This window comes from Hermetia illucens, chromosome 3 (assembly GCF_905115235.1).
Source record: "Hermetia illucens chromosome 3, iHerIll2.2.curated.20191125, whole genome shotgun sequence".
Lineage (NCBI taxonomy): Eukaryota > Metazoa > Arthropoda > Insecta > Diptera > Stratiomyidae > Hermetia > Hermetia illucens.
This window is the reverse complement of record NC_051851.1, coordinates 156,449,155-156,471,248: the sequence shown is the minus strand read 5'-3', so window position 1 is coordinate 156,471,248 and position 22,094 is coordinate 156,449,155. Positions and strand designations below refer to the sequence as shown.

The 22,094-nt window shown below is 44.0% G+C and overlaps 1 protein-coding gene across 1 annotated transcript; it reads right to left on the bottom strand.

The window, feature by feature from the left end:
- Positions 1-818: 818 nt before the first annotated feature.
- On the bottom strand, positions 819-1,428 carry LOC119651694 (probable salivary secreted peptide). Its single transcript, XM_038055404.1, has 2 exons — positions 1,126-1,428; positions 819-1,065 (listed from the first exon to the last, which is right to left on the bottom strand). The coding sequence occupies exons 1-2, from the start codon at positions 1,315-1,317 to the stop codon at positions 880-882; spliced, it is 378 nt and encodes a 125-aa protein (XP_037911332.1). The 5' UTR covers positions 1,318-1,428; the 3' UTR covers positions 819-879.
- Between the last annotated feature and the right edge of the window lie 20,666 nt (positions 1,429-22,094).

The window sequence follows — 22,094 nt, the reverse complement described above, 5'->3', positions numbered from 1 at the left end:
TTGAACGAAATCATGGGGAATTAAGCCACGAGTTAACACAATTCTTGAGTGGACATGGAGGTTATCGTGCCTATTTACATCGATTTGGTCACGACGAATCACCATGCTGCCCAAGATGTGGTAACGTGGCTGAGAATGCGGAGCATGTCATATTTGATTGCCCCAGGTTCACCGCGCACCGAACAAGAATGGAAGCGGTCGCAGACAGGCGTTTAACACCCGAAAACATTGTGGAGTTTATGCTGGAGTCAACGGATGCCTGGAACCAGGTTGTAAGGGAACTGCAAGCCATTCACCAACAGCTTAGGCAGGAAGAACTACGACGAAAACAAGGAAGGGAGAGAACCATAATGAGCCGCAGCTAAAAGCTGATCCAGCCCCGCGATGCAATACTTGATAGGAGTTCCGTGGGGAGAGTGGAATGAGAAGGAGGTGGTTTTAGTGAGTAGAAGTCTCACATAACTGCGTGGCAGGAGCCAGCAGTAGGTTTTGAACCTTTCCACCTTCCAACGCCGAAAAAAAAAAGACAGACAGACAGACAGTAAACCGATTTTAATAAGGTTTTGTGTTTACACAAAACCTTAAAAAAAGAAGAAGAATTTCGGTAAGGTATATGAGAGGCATAGTGCGACAGCTACACCTCCGTAGCATCGCTGAGGATCTCTGACAATGTGTTTTAATATCCTCCACGAGCAAAGCAACTGTATCTGGTTCTTCTCATCCAGGACTTCTTATAAATGCGTAAGATTTTTTGAATTAATTTTATTTATTTTACTTTTTGAGTATGTAACTCACATATGCATATGTACATATAATAAACACTAGTTCAACAATATTCACTTATTCACAAAGGTACGAAGGTTATATGGATTTGTATGTCTATTTGTCTTCCCGTCCAAATACTTCAATAATGAAATTAAATCCGTGGGTCCGTTGAGATTTTAGATTAATCGTGACATATTTTACTCCTGGTCCACCACTTGTCAACATAGCATATCCGCCATCGCCGTCAGTGTACAGATCCGTAACGCGAACTGCAGTAATTATATAGTCGTTGCTGAAGTTCTGCAAGTAGTTTAGAAAAATAGCGTCACAATTTTAAGCTGCTTTTTTGGACAATCTTACCTCTCTTGGATACGCAAACTCTTCATCTATAATTCGGAGGAACTTGTATTTCTTCGTAACTATTTCTCGCTCCAAAAGTGTATCGTTTGGACCTACCATACCCCAGGTTACGTTGTGGCTTTGTGCTGTAGCCACGGAGATATAGGAGCAGATCAACGGAAGAATTAAGCCCAACAAGGGAAGATTTTTCATTTTAAATTAGATATTTTAGAAAATTAAGATATCCGCGATTGGCTTTGATTCAGATGTAATTGTTCAACGTTGATGGGTGGCACACTAAATCGCCGTTGTCGTTGCAAAATCATCCATCCTACATGTATCCAATTTCAAGCTGGTCGATGAGTTGAGTCATTGTTTCAGATAATTTTTTTATTGCTTGAAATTACTTAATCAAATGCTTCGATTAGGGTTTTGTGGGGTCGGAAAAGCTTCCGCTTTATGGATTCAAATTATTTGCTTGTTGGTCTGCCAGAAAGCATCGATTGCCCTCGAAGTGAGTAGTCGTGAAATATGGGAAACCCTAAATGAATGTAGATAACATATTATCTTCAAAGGTACTGTTTACATATAAGTTCATAAGGACGAAATGGTCCTATTATGTCTTTTTCGACAGAGGACAGTCATGGTGGATATTAAACGAAATGTGGCCAATAAGTGATATCAATTTGAATTCCCCCAAAATAATATCCAACATTGCTAGTAAATTTCAAGGCGATCCAACACAACCTCTCAGATCTGGACCGTGAGTCTCTCGGCCCCCGGATAGACATTTATTCAAATGCAAGATCGTAATTTGTTATCTAATTTACATAAAATTTTAATCGAAGTTGGTCGCTTGCTGAGGCATTTTGTCGATATTATTGGATTTGTACATGAAATTTGACGCTCTAAATAGGCACTGACAAAGTTTCCATTGCAGACATATTGTTAGATTAAAGTGTTCTGCTCTTGAGTGCATTTGAGGCGCAATTACTTGTATGGTCTGCAAATGCATTCAAAGTTTATATTTTGCGAATTTACATCTCAGCCTACTCTTCTGAGTAATTATGACTAAATTGCATTGGATTGACAGATAAAATGACTTTTTATAAAATATCAAAGGGTTATTGGGAGTATTGTGAAACCTCAAAGGCGATATTGTCATTAAAGCTTCTGTGAAAGCAAGTGGTCTCTAGGGCTTGGTATTCAAGGCCACCTATTTGATATTGCAGTGGTAAACATCCCGGTATAGAAGCACCTATGAGATAACTTGAAAAAAGTCATGAGAAAGAGGAAAAAATATTCATTTAACTCTTTCTGTTCAGTAAGCTCAATGAGAAACTAGCGAATAAATCCAAAGCATAAAACTGAACAGAAATTAATGACCCAGCCTGAGTGCCTTATTGCCCCTTTATTTCGTTAAAATCGAAGCCGAACATGTGGGGAATCAACACAACCTCTATTGCCTATTGATACTTTTTCCTAGTTTTTACATTTTTCGATGAAGTTGGGTTTCAATTTCATAATCATCAAATATTTAATGTTCTGCAAGTGTCAGTAAGGTGAATAATATGATAGGCCCTACGTAATGCAATATCTCTAGAATGGAGCCACCACGTCCACCATGCTTGCGAGCCATCAACCTCCCCTACTGTTCAGAACCATGTAATCCTAAGGCGACCCACTTGACCATCACTTTAGGAAAGTGGGTTCCATTGCAACACATATTCAGCAATATATTTGTTGCCCTATCTTAAAGTGTGGCCAACCCACTGCCACTTCCGACCCCTAACCAACACATTTATCGGTAACTGGCCCGTACGCAAATCTTAGCTCATCGTTCGAGATTTTCTCAGGCCAGACCACATCAATGACACGGGAGAGAGTAACAGTGGTGGTCGCCTTCCATATGCTGCTCCTATATAACAACAAAGAGAGAACATTGAGGCGGAATAACCTCAAATTGATGATGGTTCTGAGGTATCTGAGGTATTTCCAAGAAAAACAATTTGACTGGCACCTTTGATGTTATGCTCATTAGAGTAGATAAGAAGATTGCATTGTACAATCAGAGGCTGTCAAAGGCCTTCACGAGATTGATGAATCGAAGGTGAAGCGGGAATCTGAACTCCGCATACTGCTCCAAAATGATCCAAAGTGTGCTGATCTGGTCAATGCAGGAGGATCCAGAGCGGAAACTGGCCTCTTCCCTGTCAGGGACGCATACCGTGAAATGTATTGCCCTCTTCACATTCCATTTCTGGATCTAGAGAAGGTGTTTGACCGTGTGAACTGAACTGATCTGGTATACTCTGCGGCAACAAGGACTCGTGTGATGGATTAAATTGCTCTAACACCATCCGAAAAGTAATGTTCGAAATATTGCGAACTGCCCAGAACTTATCGAAAACTGCGGTATGAAATTGCTTTAGGCATAAGGGCAACTTGGATGAAGTGGCGTTCCAGAGTTGGTGTTGTCTGTGTTTGATGTATTCATCATCAATGACGCAACAACCGGTATCCGGTCTAGACCTGCCTTAATAACGAGCTCGAGACATCCGGGTTCCCGGTGCACCAATTCGATGTCCCTCAAAGCTGTCTGGCTTCCTGACCCACGCCATCGGCCCATCTCATGCAGGGTCTGCCTCGTCTTCTTTTTCTATCATACATATTGTCCTTATAGACTTTCCGGGCTGGATTATCCTCACCCATACGGACTAATTGACCGGCCCACCGCAACGTTTTAAGCCGGATTTTATCCACAACCAGATATCGCTCATAGATTTCGTTGTTATGTAGGCTACGGAATTGTCCATCCTCATGTAGGGAGCCAAAAATTCATCGGAGAATTCTTCTCTCGAACGCAGCCAAGAGTTTGCAATTTTTTTTTTTTGCTAAAAACTCAGGTCTCCGAGGAATACATAAGGACTGCCAACATCATAGTCTTGTTCAGTAAGAGCTTTGATTTTATGGTGAGACGTTTCGAGCGAAACAGTTTTTGAAAGCTGAAATAGGCTCTGTTGGCGGCGCGGATTTCATCGTCATAGCTGTTATCGGTTATGATTTCCGACCCTAGATAGGAGAAATTATCAACGGCCTCAAAATTGTTGTCTCCTATCTTTATCTTTCTCGTTTGACCAGTGAGATTTGATGTTATTGGTTCTTTGGTTTTTGGCGGTGACGTTACCACCATGTTCTTCGTCTTGCCTTCATTAATGTGCAGCCGAGATCTCGCGCCGCCTGCTCGATCTAGGTGAAGGTAGACTGTACCCTTCGGGTTGTTCCCATGATGTCAATATCGTCAGCGTAGGTCAGTAGCTAGGTGGACTTAAACAATATGGTGCCTCTCGCATTTACATCTGCATCGCGAATCACTTTTTTCGGGGCTAAGTTGAAGAGGACCCATGATAGGGGATTCCCTTGTCTTAGACCGTTCTTGATATTGAAAGGTCTCTAGAGTGATCCTGCTGTTTTTATCTGGCCTCGCATATTGGTCAGTGTTAGCCCAGTTAGTCGAATTCTGCCATGGCCGTACAACAGTTTTTCCATCACTTGCTGTAGATTTGCTGGATGATGATTTGTCTGGAGTCAAGCCTCTTTGGTATGGACCAATGATGTTCTGAACGTATGGGACTATCCGGCCTAGCAAGATAGAGGAGAATACCTTCTAGATAGTACTCAACAACGTGATACCTCTGTAATTGCTGTATTGCGTGTTATCCCCCTTTTTATGTATGTCAGTCACCAGGCATTGAGTTGCTATTCCACACGATGACGCATCAGTTATTGAACTACTTGGTGTAATTGGTCGCCTCCATATTTAACCAATTCGGCTGTTCTTCCATCCGACTTATGGCGACTTATGGCTTTTAAGCCGATGGATTGCACGGACTGTTTCTTCTATGCTTGGTGGTGGCTTACAGTCATCGTCGAACTCGCCGTTCTGACGTTTCTTGCGGCTGGAGGTAAGTATGTTTATGGTAGTATAAATTATAGCGCCCGTCAGGTTGTTGTGAAGATCATGTGTTGATGCTTCATCTCCAGGACATCTGTTAGCTGCAGATATTGCGGCATCCATTTCGCCCTTATAAGTGTTGCGGAGGGCTGTGCTGTCAATGGCTTCAATATTCACTTTCAACTTATTGTTAGAGGGGATTGTAGGTGGTGTTGTAATTCGAGCTCGGAGCACTATGCCAATGAGATAATGATTCGACTTAATATTGACACCCCTATATATTCTCACATTCATCAAGGCTATACAGGTTATACAATTGAGTATGGTCGTGACTTGTTACTTCTAGATTTCCATAAAATTCCGCACTCTCGGGATATTTTGCAGCTACCACTATCGCTAGCACGTCTACGTATTTTTACCTTGTCCGGAGTAATCAGTATAACCGAGGGTGGTTACCTTCCAAGCTTCAAATTCTTATGAAAAGGATCCTGTGCGGATATCATTTTTATTTCGGCTGTCGCAATATCTGGGTTTTCCTCAGTAGTGGGAAACTGGTGGCTGGATATTGACGGATGGCAGCTCGCTTGCCCACTCCCAAAAATTGCCGATATTGGCATTTCGAAGCTTTGTACCTCTTCCACATTTGGTCTGATTTCTAAGTATCTTCTCATATACAACTTTTATTCACGGTGGAGGGTTTGCTTTCACCTACCCGGCCTGCGCATGAGCATGCCTAAGCGCGCGCATTTCCTGATGGGGACATGTTATGCCCACAGCGCATCCGCCGGGCGTTCCCTTATCTGTAGGAAGGTATGTACCTGAAGGGAGATTTGTCAACTCTTTGCAGGATCATGGAACTACTAACTGTAAGTTATAGAGTACAAAAGCTGGATACCGTCTTAGTTGTTCTTGACTTGACCCTTTTGTAGCTTGGAAACAGCAATCGATTATTGGAGAGTTTTACGGAGAGGTGTAAGTTTCGGAACAAGAGGTCATTTCAACAAAAATACGCAACTTATATAATATGTCTAGTCCGACTTTGATAGGATCACTTCAAATCAGGTTCGCAGTCATCAGATCAACTGAAGTCATAAAATCAAACAGCTTCTCTCTTCTAGGAATGCATTTGTTACTGCCCCGACAAATAGCGTTCACATTATAACTTATTAAGAGTTCGAGGCCACTTGATTCCGCATATACTACCGGATCCCTTAGTTCTCGCCGCAGCCGAGCACACAAAGAATCATAGTGTAAGTAAACAGAGGCAACTATGACGTTTCTCCTCCTACCATTAACTTGGTATTGTAAGTTGACCGCAATAAGGTTCTAGGAACAGAACTGTCTCAGAATGGTTGACTCTACCAATTTTGACACCAGAATGCCGGGCCTCGGTCTCGGCGATCTCTCCTCAGAGAAGATCCTAGTCCTGACTGATCTAATACCACAGCTTTTGTTAAAACGAACCCATGGCACTTGAACCAGAATTATATTGGGACAGTCCTTCTCCTTTGCCAGCCTTGCTGCTAGTTGATAGGAAGAGGCTCAGGCATGCTGCAGGTTAATTTGACTAACTCTTATGTTTGTAGAAGTCTGCTGCGCTCAGTGTGGATCTCACCGGGGTTACCAGCTTGTCTTCACCTTTTCCCGAAAGTTTCGCTTCCTTGCGTGCGATTTCTCTTGACATCGCCACACTTGGTGGTGCAGCAACGCCCATATGCTCATTTCCAAGAAACTTCGCCTTCTTTCGCAGTGACTTCCATTGTCGTCGACTGGGAGGCCTCCTAGGTTCACGGTGTCCCGGCTGAATGGATCTGTTTCCACATACCGTTGCGTCCACATTACCAGCTTCCCTTTCTTCCGCTTTTTCTGGTAAAGGCGAAGGAGGAGGTTCTGACAAGCAAGTCTGTAGTCCCTTTTCTGTTTCAGTAGAAGTTTCCTTCTGCCGAGTCTTCCTATCAGGTTTTTGGAAGAGTTAGGCAACAGTGTCACCGACAGGCATGCCATAGTCAAGTTTCCAGTTGCTCTCATTAAGGGAGTTGCTATATTATCTTTTCTGGCAGACCAACCCGTAGATACTGGGTGTAGGTTTTCCACGATTTGTGGTCATCCATTGGTATTTGTTGATTGTGCCTCCAGAGGTTTCTGTCGACAGAAACATTTGATTCAGAAGTCATGGTTCAACAGACCTCAGTTCCTGCAAAGGGACTACTTTTAGGAGCTTGTATTCTTTTATAATTCGAAATAGGTTGCTGAAATGTTTTTCGTATTGAACAAAGTTCTCGTATTTAACAAAGTTCAATACACAATTTCAAAAAAGTACTCCTATTATAACTCCGAGATACTAGAAATTATACTGATTTCCGTCCGTAACTATTTTCTTTCTGCACAAAACTCGTTCTTCTCACAATGACTGCCAACCGTCTTTTTTTTATTTGACATTTCTCGTCACCCACTCTGTTCTTCACTCTTGTAGCGAGGTCTGAACTGAGTGGAGCGCCGGTGACGTCATCTGTCCGCTGGTTTCGAAATAAATTTCGAATGCCGCGAATCCTGCCGCCCCACATACCCTTCCCTGTATTTGCTAATACAGAATAGGAGACTTTGACTCGTGTATTTTCAATCTGTGCAGTGAAAATATCTGCCTCGGATTTCATGCTCCGACTTTCCGGTTTGCTTCGGCTGGTGAATACTGTCGCAAGATGCCTAGGTGAGGAATGGAAATTCATGGCTCTATTCGGTTCAATGCAGTGGTTAGACTCCCCCAGAAACAGTCCTTGGGGGAAAAAAGTGACGTTCTGGCAAGTAGTGCCAGTAGAAAAATACAGCTATCTGTTACCGCTCAATCTATCATAGAATCCTCATATTGATTATTATTATTATTAAAAAGTAACAGATAAACACTGAATGGAACATACAAAGACGAAAATCGATTTTCAAGATCCCACTGACCCGGAACAAAATTCAAGTATCTCTTGGATTACTATGGTATTTGCTCATAATATCATTGACAACTTTTGTGGAAAGCATGCATCCTGCCGAGGACATATCCATTCTCTGTTGAATGGGATCTCTTGAACCTTGAAAGTATCATTCGCAGTAACGAATTTACAGACTGTGGAAAACAGGGTAGCTGGCGATTCGTCCTTGAACACATCCCCCTTAGTATGAATATGGACAGCATAAGTGCGACACTACGTACATAAATCATGTCCAATAATGGCAAACCACACATGAGTCCATTAGCGTTATGTTACGTGGAGTTATTCGAATGTATGCTTTCATAATCGAAAATTTGCATTAAGGGGGGGGGGAATTAGATAAATTTCAGGGTGAAGCATTTGTATTCCTAAGCAGTAATGTGCCTATGAATTTAAGTACAGGCGGATGTATGGATGGTATTGGATGGATGAATTTACGTTGCACCGTTCCGAGGGCCAGATAGTGATAGTAACGGGAGGGTAACCAGATCACGAGCACCCCAAGATACTTATGAACAGGGAGTTGAAAAGAATTAAGGTTGGTTGAAAGCAGTCAAAATCGGGGACGGAGCGTAGAATACAATTTGGTAGCTCGATTGGTAACTTCGTGGCAGTGGGTGTCAAAGCGAAGCTTATTGTTGAAAGCGCCTCCGTGGTTTTGAGTGGAGTCAAGAGAACAGGAAATGGAAATGGGAGAGGATTTGAGCCAGAAGCACATCCACTGACAATTGCATAGAGCAAGGCAAGTATGAAGGGGGGAGAGGACGGGATGTGGTCGATGAAGGTTGAAAATAATAGAGGGCCCAGAATAGAGTCTTGTGGAGGGCATACTATATGACCGGCGAAAGAGGTGTAGCTTGTGATCTGCACTGTAGAAGGCTTTAGAAAAATCAGTATAAATAGTGTGCACGAGAATTTAGACATTTCGTCAAGTCGGTAATGTTTGAGGCAATGGACCTACATTTAACAAGGCTATGTTGGTCTTTTAATATGACGTGGCCAAATTTTTGCAGACAAACAGTCGGTGACATACCGTTCCAAGATTTTGGAACAGGAGTAGAGGATCAAAATAGAGCGGTAACTCTTAGTAAGGGTGCGATCACCAGCTTTGCGATTGAAAATGAAGAGAGTCTTCTTTCACAAGCTACGAAAATGGTTTTCTTTGGAACTTTTGTTCAAAATTATGGAGAAGGCAAGGAATAGGACTGACTAGTTTTAATTGAAAAGACGTTTGGAAGCTCATCGTGACTAGAGTTCCTATTGGCATCAAGGTTGTCAATGAGAGACTTGGCTAGGTAAGGAGTAAGGAGGGAAGTGCCAGGGGGTGCGGGCCAGGTTGCATTTGGTCTCGGGATAAAGAAAGAGTAAATCGAAAGACAGTTGGGGGGAGGAGGTGTTGGTAGAGGAGTCAGCGAATTTGATGAAAGGAAGTGGGAGGGCGAGGTTGAGAGAGTTGCAAATGTGAGATCAAAATGGTTTGAAGTTTCCCAGCTCCAGTAAAGTTTGAACAAAGCCAGCATGTTTTCCAAAAGATGGGAATTTTTTCATTGCAGTAAGTTTTGAAGAAGTGAACCAGGCTGGGTAAGACCCCAGGTACTTAAGAGAGAAGCAGATGAAACAAGAAAGGAGAACTGACAGAATAGTTGAAGCCGCTGCTAGCCGACACGTTAATGCAAAGAGAAGAGAAATCCAATTGATTGTCTCCAGGGCTGAGTTGAGGCCTTCGAAAGTTAAACTTGGCTAACTTGCGCGGTGGAGTCGGGTGATTTGAGCATCAAACTCAAGAGGAGGATGATGGGCGTCAGGAGTAATGTAAGAGGGGGAGCGAGGGGATTGGGAAAAGTAATGCAAAGGAAGGTTGGGAGGAGAAAATCGAAACTGAGTGATTTCCGGAAAGGGTGTATTGGAGCGTGGCGTAGATGTTAATGAAAGTGGAAATAGTAAAGGTGGAGTTATTGGGAAGGGAATGAAGGCCGAGAGTATTAGACCAAGGGACCATCAGAGGATTAAATTCGCCGCAGAGAATGAAATAAAGGGAGGGGAAGAATAAGGTTAGGATTTGATAATCTGCCGGAAAAAGGGACATGCTTTTGGTGGAATGACCGGTACAGTGTTAAAACCCTCTGCAGAAGAGAAAAAATTGATTTCAGCACAGAGAAGAGACTTAAAAGCTATCAGAGCGCTAAAGCCGATTCAATTGCCTAGTGCAGTGGAAAGACAGAGTAACCATCGAGGAGTTAAGAATCTAAAACCCAGCCATCCAACCAGACCTCGGTAATGCAGACGACGTAGTGTTAGAAAGCCAAGGCAGGTAAATTGAAACTTGTTAGTTTGGTCTTTAAATATCATAAATTTTGATAAAGATCTCTTTTGCTGTTTGAAAAATCATTGAAGGTTGGTGAGGCAGACGGATGAGTGGGAATTTTTTTCGTAGCTTCGTACTTCTATAATATAATAGTAAATGATAATCGCTTGCGGCGAAAAGAAAAATTTGGTGATGATATCGAAGTCGTGAGAATATGCCACTTTGAAGGGGGGGGGGGGGGGGGGGGGGGGTAAGGACGCTGAAGTAACAGGAGCTGGGGTTGACGGTAGATGTAGCTTGCGGTTCAGTAGTAGCAGACATCGATGATGAGGTGTAGGGAACGCGCGGAGGCGCGATTTCACGGCAGAAGCATGATCGAGTAGCAGTCATGTCCCTCGGAAAGAAGGCGGTTTTTGGACCTAGTTTGGGCTGGAAGAATCATCGGGCGGATACCATCATTTGTAGTTGCAATTTGCCAGCTCGAGGGACTTAGGTGTGAAAGCCACAGTCGCCGCAAGGATATCTGTAGAGCAGGAAATGGGCGCCTCAGAAGCAGACGCTACGCTGATGTTCGACCGTTTGGTAAAAAAGATCGCTAAAAACTCCAGGTTGGAACTGTTGCAACTGCCTGGTGAGTTGCCGCTAAAATTGCCGTGTGTTAATGTAGCTGTTGAGTGGCATCATATCGTGGAAAGTGCAGAAATTTGAAGCGAATAAATTTCGCCTCGTGACAATAGATCAAATCGCTAATTAAGTACTAACTGATTCCAGTGTACATAAAATGAGAAAGGCCTTAAACTTAGGTAGCTCCGAAAATAGTTCTAAAACGCTAATACAACAAAGGGAGCTGATGTTCATCGAAGAGGACCTTGTGGCTGGACTAAGGTTGAAAAGACTAGAAGCGACGGATAAAATGAGGCTCATTTTTAGTACGAGCAATATGTCCTTTGGAGACATACCAAGAAGAGTAAAAGTTGACTCCCATTTTAAAGCCCTGAGGCGAAATGTCAAGCAGCAGAAGCTGGCAAGGTCCGGTGGGAGTGATGCCGAGAGTCAAATAAAAAATTTGCTTGCGAGAGTGCTGAGTGTTCAAAAGTATGAAATTTTTATCCAGTGTAGGGAATTATATAGACAAGGTCACTTCTAAGTTTGAAATCTGACTTTGCAGAGCAGTTCAAGATGAACAATTTGTAGGAGTTATCTAATCTTTGCCTCAGATATGCCTTTCCGGCATACAGACGGCGATGATCCGACTACAAGAAGATCATCATCATCATCATCATCAACGGCGCAACAACCGGTATCCGGTCTAGGCCTGCCCTAATAAGGAACTCCAGACATCCCGGTTTTGCGCCGAGGTCCACCAATTCGATATCCCTAAAAGCTGTCTGGCGTCCTGGCCCACGCCATCGTTCCATCTTAGGCAGGGTCTGCCTCGTCTTCTTTTCCTACCATAGATATTGCCCTTATAGACTTTCCGAGTGGGATCATCTTCATCCATACGGATTAAGTGACCCGCCCACCGTAACCTATTGAGCCGGATTTTATCCACAACAGGACGGTCATGGTATCGCTCATAGATTTCGTCATTGGGTAGGCTACGGAATCGTCCATCCTCATGTAGGGGGCCAAAAATTCTTCGGAGGATTCTTCTCTCGAACGCGGCCAAGAGTTCGCAATTTTTCTTGCTAAGAACCCAAGTTTCCGAGGAATACATGAGGACTGGCAAGATCATAGTCTTGTACAGTAAGAGCTTTGACCCTATGGTGAGACGTTTCGAGCGGAACAGTCTTTGTAAGCTGAAGTAGGCTCTGTTGGCTGACAACAACCGTGCGCGGATTTCATCATCGTAGTTGTTATCGGTTGTGATTTTCGACCCTAGATAGGAGAAATTGTCAACGGTTTCAAAGTTGTATTCCCCTATCCTTATTCTTCTTCGTGCTTGTGTTTGACCAGTGCGGTTTGAGGTTGTTGGTTGATTCGTCTACAAGAAGATGCAGGCTATAAGTCGCGGGACGCTGGGAAAGTTCGTATTGGTGGTTAGTTAGTCGTCTCAAAGAGCAGAGGTTTTTTAAGTGCCTCTTCTACCGAAGTCTGACAAAGGCATGTACGTAGTGTTGTTTACTGATATGACCGATGAAGATGGTGCAGGGAAAAGGGTGACATTAATTGGGAACATGACAGGGACCACAACTGCATGCTGTGCCATGACATTACACAGACATAGCAGAGGAAATCTGAACATTCTGATTTAAAAAGGTTTAAAGGGTGTCGTGAGAAAATAAATCTTATCTTAGATCTTCTGTTCTTACAGACCACCTACGAACCGGAGTGCAAGCGGCTATAATAAGCGAACTCCTTGAGAACCCTGCCAATAACGTGTATAACAGATCTAATAGAAAAGTCGACTTTGTGGCCATGCGATAACCAAGCCCTTCGGGAATTTATGACGGAGCCTATAATTGGCTTCGGATATAGCTGTGTACTCCTACGTGCCTAATATTGGCTGAGTTTGAAGATAAGTTGGACTGATTTATTTTGAATGCGATTGAAAGGAGACCAAATCATTGGCGTTAACTTTAATGGATAAGCCACAGAATGGGTAAGGTCAATGAAAAGCACAAGAGTACGCTGTATTTTGAAGGTATCGGGTAGTTTCCCACCATAATGGCTAATAATAGTCAGGTTAATGCATACTGAAAAGAGCGTCTGATTTACTTTTAGATTTGGCTTCTGTTAGCTATTTGATAGCTCACGATATATCCTAGAACGTCAGCGGACACTATGCCCATAGTGCTCACCAGGCAATCGTCTTCGATGTGAAGAACGTGCCAACTGGTTAGGTAGTGTGGTTGCCAAGTGGTTAGTCTGCACATTCATGGATGGGAAGTACGTCAGGTTGTCTGCGAAGTGACAGTGAAACATTTGGGGAGGTGTTGTTGGACCGGGATACTATAATAGGAACAACTTCGCAGATAATTTTTAAGGTTTTGTGTGAAACAAAACCTTATTAGAATGGTGACGGTGTCTGTCTGTCCGTCTGTCCGTCTATTTTTTTTTTTTTTTTTTTTTTTTTTTTTTTTTTTTTTTTTTTTTTTTTTTTTCCGATGGAAGGTGGAAAGCTTCAAAAGCTACCGCAGGCTCCTGCCACACGGTTATGTGGGACTCTTACCCACTAAAACCACCTCCTTCTCCTTCCACTCTCCCCGCGGGACTCCCATTTGGTATTACGTCGCGGGGCTGGATCAGAATTTATTCTGCGCTCATGTCAACATTCGTGTTCCTCTCGCGTTCATTCTTTCGGATGACTTCCTCCTGCCTAAGCTTCTTTCCGATGGCTGTAATCATTTTTTCTACTTCGGTCCATATTCCCTTGGCTTTCACCATAAGCTCCATGATATTTTCAGGTGTAAAGTGCTCCCCGGTTGTAGCTTCTAATGTAGCCCTTTGGGTTTCGAATCTGGGGCAGTGAAAAAAGACGTGTTCTGCGTCCTCTGGAATGTTTACACACTGTGGGCAATATGGCGAATCATCGCGCCCAAATCGGTACAGATATGCTCGATAGCCTCCGTGTCCGCTCAAGAATTGAGTTAGGTCGAAACCTACTTCGCCGTGAGGTCGCTCGATCCATTTCCGGATATCCCATATGATTTTGTGAGTCCAACGGCCTTTTTCTGACTCGTCCCACTTCTCTTGCCATTCCGCGACAGTTTCAGCTCGTGCGAACTGTCGCCGACGGGCAGGAGATTCTCCGGTGAGGTACGTTCGATCGTAAAGTCGTTGTATTTCTTTCGCCAGAATCTCAATCGGGATCATTCCTGCTATCACGCAAGCTGCTTCATTAGAAATTGTTCTGTAAGCGCAACATGTTCGGAGCACACTTATGCGATACGCAGCTCCAATCTTTCTTTTATTTATTATATTTTCCAGTGCATCTGCCCATACTGGGGCTGCATACAGTAGGATCGAACTGACCACCCTTGAAATAAGGAGTCGACGACTCGGCCTTGGGCCACCTATATTTGGTAGCATTCTCGCAACCAGCGCTCCGATGTTATATGCCTTGGTTGCTGCACCCTCCACATGCAATCTGAAATTCAACCTCTGGTCAATCATTACACCTAAGTACTTAAGTGCAGGCTTGGAATAAATTGTTTGCATTCCAACTTTGATCTTCATGGAAGTGCACTTTCTCCGCTTGGTAATAAGTACTACTTCCGTCTTATGCTCTGCGAGCTGTAGACCAGCATTCTCTAACCAGGATTTAATCTCATAGACTGCTTCATTTGCATAGAGCTCGACTTCCTCGAGAAGGCGTGCAACAACCGTCACACCAATATCGTCCGCGAAACCAATGGAGGCCACACCAGTAGGAAGGTCTAGGGTCAGTACCCCGTTATACATAATAATCCACAAGAGTGGCCCTAGGACAGACCCTTGCGGAACTCCGCATGTCGTTTGGTAGGATTTCATTCCTTCATCTGATTCGCAGCACAGAGTCCTATCGATTAGGAAGTCGGCAACAATACGCACCAGGTACTTCGCCACGCCTAAGTTAATTAGGGACTCAAGTATCTTGCTCCATCTAGCGGAATTGAAGGCATTCTTCACATCAAGTGTAATCACTGCACAACATTTGCCCTCGTCAAGTGCGGTCTTAGCAGTGTTTGCTACTAGGACAAGTGCATCCGTTGTAGACCTCCCCTTTCGAAAACCGAACTGATTTTCGGAGAGACCGCCATCCTTTTCGGCAATTCGAATTAATCTGTTATAGATTACTCGTTCGAATAGTTTGCCAGTATTATTTAGAAGGCATATCGGCCTGTAGGACGAAGCTTCACCCAAAGGTTTGTTTGGCTTGGGGACTAGAATTAATTTCTGCTTCTTCCATTGTGTAGGAAATACTCCTTCTTTAAGGCATGTGGTGAACGCCTCGGCAAACATATTTGGAGCTATTTTTACTGCTGCCTTCAGAGCTTTATTGGGAATGCTATCCAAGCCAGGTGATTTACTTCCAACAATTTTATCCGCAGCTTCGAGGACCTCCTTTTCGCTTACCGTGGGAACTTCCGCGGTGTCTATCTCGACAGTGGGAAGGTTAGCGGTACTCACATTCTGTGGGAAAAGATCCGTTACTATTTCATCAAGCAGAGTAGGGGAAGAGATCGGTGGGGAGCGTTTGCCTTTAACTTTCGATATTACGGTTTTATAAGCGCCGCCCCAGGGGTTCGTGTCAGCTTCATTACACAGTCGCTTAAAGTGTTCGCATTTACTTTTCATGATGGCCACATGTAGTTTCTTCCGAGCGTTTTTATATTCTTCATGTAACTGCTCGTATCCAGATCGGTTTCTATTTCGCTGACTGCGCCTTCTGGCCTTGAGGCAGGCCTTGCGGCATTCTCCGATTTCAGAATTCCACCAAAAGTTCGGAACTCGCTTCTGTGATACAACATACCTTGGCATGGATGCGTCACATGCTCGTCGCAACTTCTCGCCAATCTGCAGAGCTTTATTTTCTGCGCTTCCTTCAAGCGCTGTATTTTGCTGCAAAACCTCTCCGAAAATCTCCTCGTCAAACCTATTAGCTGCCCACCTTTCAGCTCTCGTCCGAGACCGTTTCATTCGTTTTCCATGTCTGATTTCAAAAATGATGGCCTGGTGGTCGCTATGTGTATATTCGTCACTGACATACCACTGCAGATCCTTAGCTAAAACATCGCTAACAAAAGTGACATCTATCACGGACCCCATTTCTCTCTTACGGAAAGTGTTCACGCATCCAGTGTTAGCCACTACAAGATTCAGACGAGAAAGAGCTTCGAGTAATATTCGTCCTCTTGCGTTCGTTTCTCGGCTGCCCCATTCTTCAGCCCATGCGTTGAAATCTCCAGCCACTATCTTAGGACTATGGTTTTGTGCGTCTGTTGCTAACCTCTCCACCAAAGAATGGAACTCCTCTGTCGTAAGGCTTGGAGCCGCATAACAGCTGTAAATAGATATTCCGCCTATTTTTGCTCTAGTGAAGCCATTCTCGAGGATCTTGGTGGTTCCTTCTATGGCCCGATTTCCGCATGTCCATATCGCTGCCTTTCCGCTCTTATCCGCGACCCATACTCCACTGTCTAGGTTTTTGTACTGCTCGCAGATAATAGCAACGTCGATTTTGTTTTCGAATATCGTCTGGGAGAGCAGGTCCTGAGCCGCTTGGCAATGGTTCAGGTTTAGCTGTAGGAACCTCATTTGCGCATAGTGTTGATCGCCTTCCTATACACCGGACATGTGCTGCTGCCTGTGACATGGGCGCTGTCAATGTCGTTTATTTGCCTGCAGAACAGACAATTGGGTTTTTCTTCGCAGGCTTTTGCAATGTGGCCTTTATTTCCGCATTTACGACACAGGTCGGACCTATCGTGAACGCTAGTACATTTCTTCGCCACGTGCCCAAATTCCAAACACCTGAAGCATCTTTTTAGAGTTATCTGCTCTCGTAGTCGGCAGACGACCCAGCCAATCCGAACTTTGCTGGCTGTGATAGCCCTTTTGGCCGCTTCAAGTGTTAGGCTTATGGACGCAGTTTGTGTGCCGCCATATGCCTTCCTCAGCCGTAAAATATCTCGCTCCTGGACCGACTGTATTCCCAACTGGGATCGTAGCGCTTGACAAATTTCGTCCTTCGTTGTGATCTCGTCCAAGTCTTTACACTCAATGACCACACGATTTTGACTGAGCTTCACTTCTGCTGCCTCACCCAGTGACGACTCGATTTTTTTCTGCAAGTCTTCTGACTTGTTTTCGCCTGGTTTGAATTCCAGCAATAGGTCGCCCTTCTGTGTTCGCCTTATGCGGTTCACACTTTCTCCTAGCTCCATTAACGAGGTGTCTGTTTTGACCTTGCGCAGAATATCAGCGTACGTAAGCTCACTTGTTTTTGTTATTATTAGCGCATCAGGCCTGCTTCTCTTCTGCAGCTTTTTCTTCCTTTCCACCTTAGTCCAAGTGGAACCTTGATTGGAGTTACCGTCTTTCGCCGTAGGCTCTGGTAGTCTTTCGCGAAGTTGCCGTGGAGGCGTTTTCTCCATTTTGCGTTTTTGGCTACGTCGAGGAGATTCTGGTTCCCCATTAGACTCTCTCGGTCTTTTACGGAGCTCCGGAGTTTCCTTAATAGTGAAGGGGCTGCCCCTAGATGGAAGCAGCACTCTAGGCGTTGACTGCAGTGCTGCAGTTTCTCCCTGTTTCTTCCCTGCACTACTTTGTTTTAGTTCTTCTCGTACTTCAAGATACGCAGCTCTAATAGCACGCACTTGGTCTTTAATCGCGTGATGGACATTATGCCGAGCGTTTACATACTCCATAAGGTTTTTTATCATTGCCCCTAGCTTAGTTATCGGCTCCGGCTCACTACTCGCATCCTTAATCGAGGCGCGTTGGCTAATTTTGTCAGCATTATCGGGCTTTGCTGCCGGGGATCGCATGACTCTACTGCTCCTCTTAAATGGGTCGCCTCCAATATTTACCAGTGGCGTCTTCTCGCCGACGCCCTTACTAGTGGGGACCAGGCTGGATGCTGTGTTAACATCCAACGTCCGGGCGGATGTCTCTTCTCCGGGTTGATTATATTCACCTTCCATTTTTTTAAATAATCTACTAATCACAACAAATCAAGCAAGTTACCTACCGTAGCACTGTAGCGTAGCACTGCATTCCATAGTGTTTGTGAAGATATCTAATATGCTGTAATTCTTGACGAATAGAAAATTCAAATTTCGCTTTTAGTGGGATTCAAACCCAGGGTGGAAATGGAATTAGAATTCAAAATTTAAAATGTTGATAAAAAATGCGGCGTCCTTACTCGGGCTTGAACCTGAGTCTTCGTGGTCGACGAGCAGACAAGCTCGCACCGCACCACGTATATCACTATCGTCAGTTCCCTTTTATATTCACTAGTCAAGTTTGTAGCCGCTAATACATTCAGTAAACGGCTAATTAATTTCTAGCTCAATACAGAGGGCAAACAAAGGAAATGAAATGAACAAAGAGAAAAATTATCACTGAAGAGTCAATGAAGAAGAATTTCTTGCAAAGTACTCAGATAATTATACACTTTTGTTTGTCACTTTCACCTTATTCACCAACTTTCACTGTTTTTGTTTTTTGTTTTGCTCACTGCTTCCAAAATTGTTATTTAACACCAAATAGACGCGGAGCGTTTTAAAGCTCGCCCAGCTCAGTCGACTGTTGACGTCTGTCCGTCTATCTGTCTGTCTGTCTGTCTGTCTGTCTGTCTGTCTGTCTGTCTGTCACACCCGATTTATTCGGAAACGGCTAGACCGATTGTCACGAAAATTGGTGAGAGTATGTAATCTGGTGATCCCTTTACATGCAGTAAGTGGCGCCATCTTGCGTTAAGTTTAAGGGGGGGCTCTCCGTACATGTGAATGGAGGGTGCAAATTTTTTTTTCACAGAATGTAGCCAAGTAGGGTATCAAATGAAAGGTCTCAATTAGTACTTTTTGAATCTGGTTCAATATTTGATATTAGATGAAACATAGGGGAGTCAGGGTTGAAAATATGACCCACAAAAAGTGTAACAGGTCTCGTTCTCAGAACCTATCCAACCGAAAAATCTGGAAAAAATCACAGTGGTGCATCTCTACGAAATCTAGGCCTCAAAATATATCCGGTTCCGATATCTGCACAAATAAAGTTAATAATAGTATATTTCCACATTTTAGAAATTTACCCGGCACCCCCCCTTATGTTCATCCCAGAAATACAAAATTTGGCATGAGTGTAACGAAGAATATAATACACAGTTTGGTCAAGTTTGAAGAAAATCCAACTATTATTAACAAAGTTATTGGGGGTGAAACTTTACAATTTTTTGTGAATTTCGTGCACTCTACAACCCGCATGACGTCATCATCACATATCAATTCGTCAATACCACAACGAAATGAATTTTTATGAATTGGGTCGCAGACAATTATTTTGTTTTAGTTTTTTAGTTATTTGTCAACCAGACATGTGTATATGTAGGTATATAATATATGCGTGCTAATGAACTTTGGGGGTAGTGCCTAATTCAGTTAGATATAAGACGTAAATCGGAAATATGGGTACGATAAATTTAGATACGTGCAAATATGTGTACAGTAGGTAATAGGCAGTTTGTTTGTTTAGGGTGAGCATGATATCTATGGCTCTAATATGTACGTATGTCTCGTAGTTTGGAAAAATATTAAGGATTATGTTGGATTTGTAGCTATATACGGACAGAGAAATGTGCGTCTCTTACATAACACAAAACCTTTATACCCGAAGCGCGAGCTTCCGGTATTCCGACTTGTTTATATTATCACCGATGGTGAAACGTTATATTTTCCACAATAGAAGATCTAACTGCTAGTGGAACAGTAAACTTTCGATAGAACTGAAGAAGCTTGCCTACAAGAAAGCGCGGAGAAACCTCAAACTAGCTATACAGGGTAGCAGAGGCACTACTGTAAACAACTCTGGGCAGAGTTGGATGTACCTTAACCTATGAGTTAAATTAAGAAGATTAGAGGCCTAAGCAATTCCGCAAATTACCTCTTTTGACTTTTGACTTTTGCAAACTGTTCAGGTCTTACTTTCTCGAGGTAGTAGGGGTTTGCGAAAGTCCTTTAGGCGTGATAGTGTAAATAATTGGAGTAATGATGAAAGAAGTGCTAGAGTTTTGCAGTAGGCTGGGATAATAAACTAACTAGTATTAAAGGTCTGCCAAACAAAGTCCATAAGCTGGCTGTTAGGTCGAGATCAGACATGTTTGGGGAGTTGTTTGAGACATGATTGATGAATATAATCTCTTGAGAGTTATACAGGCACTGAGAGTTAGATTCTTTGCCTAAAGCAGATAAGCTCCTTAGTAAACCTTCCTTATATAGACTTATATGCTTATTTTTGACAGTTTAATGAAAATGTCAAAGCTAGTAACCTATAGCAAAGCATTGTTTGTTATACAGAATCTGGCAGGATTTTTAGACTGACAATTTGGCTTCTGCATAACCAAATTAATTTTTGACCGCATCAAACTGGTTATTGAATTATTGTTTTTCTATAGCTGTCTGATAGGAAGGAAACTTTGGTATGACACACAGGTGGGTCCAGGGAATATATCACAGGATTCTTTGCTGGGATCACTATTGTGAAATATCTTGTATAACGATGTCCTAAACGGTTCAGTTGCTAGGGAGATCATGATAGTGGGGTGGAGGTGGAGGTGGAAAATCTTAGAAAGACACGTCCGCCGCAGCTTCGCCGTCCGAACGGCGGAACTACAGCGGCGCGTGTGGGATTCACACCCAATAAAAACCACCCCCGGTCTCTCCAGCCCCAGCCCCGCGGGACCACCATTGAAGTATTACTTCGCGGGGTAGGTTTGCTCTTAGGCACTCATCCTTCTCCTATTTGTAGCTTTCCTCCTTCTTTGTTCCTTCAGCAACTCATCCTGCATTTGGATGATTGCAGAGCCAACCGCAAGCCACTTCTCCTCGGACTCCAGCATCTCAGTAACCAAGCTCTCCGGGGTCCCGCTCCTGCCCAGCACCTGGTTTAAGCTTCTTCTCTCCATCGCAAATCGTGGGCAGTGAAACATCACATTCTCTGGATCCTCCGGTATGCCATCGCATCTGGGACAGTTCGGAGAATCATCCAACCCAAAGCGGTGCAGATACTGCCTGTATCAACCACCGTGTCCCGTGATGAACTGGGTAATGTGGTAGTTGGTCTCCCGATGTTTTCGCTCAAGCCACACCCTAATGTTGTAATGCCTGTGCGTCCACCGACCTTTCGTAGACTAGTCCCATCTGCGTTGCCAGAGATCAAACGACTCTGACCTTGCCGCATTTCTACGCTGTGCATGCCCCTCCACACGTCTTGCATTGTACAGGACACTCATTTCTTTGGCTAGAATGTCAACCGGGATCATCCCTGCCACCACCAATACTGCCTCATCTGATGTGGTTCCAAAAGCACTGCAAACCCTCAAAGCCATCCGCCGGTAAACCGAGTTCACCTGCTTTCGTCTCTGAGAGTTTGCAAGCGCCTCTGCCCACACAGGTGACGAAGCAGGGTGGAGCGCACCACTCCGGCTAGCACCAACCTCCGGCAATATTTCGGCCCACCAATATTTGGCAACATTTTTGCAAGGGCCGTGGTGGCACTGACTGCCTTTTGGCATGCATACTCTAGGTGTTCCCTAAAACTCAATTTGGTGTCAATTATTACCCCCAGGTATTTGATAGCCGGCTTTGATACGACCGTATGTCCACCGACCTCCACTTTTACAGTGTTATTTTTCCTGCGTTTCGTTATTAAGACCGCTTCCGTTTTCGCGTCCGCCAAGGTCAGCCCGGCCTTCTCTAGCCAGGACTTTACCGCTCTCACTGTTTCTGTTGCGTAAACCTCCACATCTTCTGGGTGTTTTGCTGCAACAACCACAGCTAGGTCATCAGCAAAGCCGACAATCGTAGTCCCCTCTGGGACGGGAAGAGCAAGTACCCCATTATACATGATATTCCACAACAGGGGACTAAGTACCGATCCCTGTGGTACCCCCTCTGTGACAATGTACTCTTTGGGGCCCTCATCCGTCCCGTACCAGAGTGTCCTCTCTGAGAGGTAGTTTTCCACCAAATTCGCTAAGTATCCGGGGACACCGATGTCAGCCAACGCCCCTTTAATTCTATTCCAGTTGGCCGAGTTGAATGCGTTT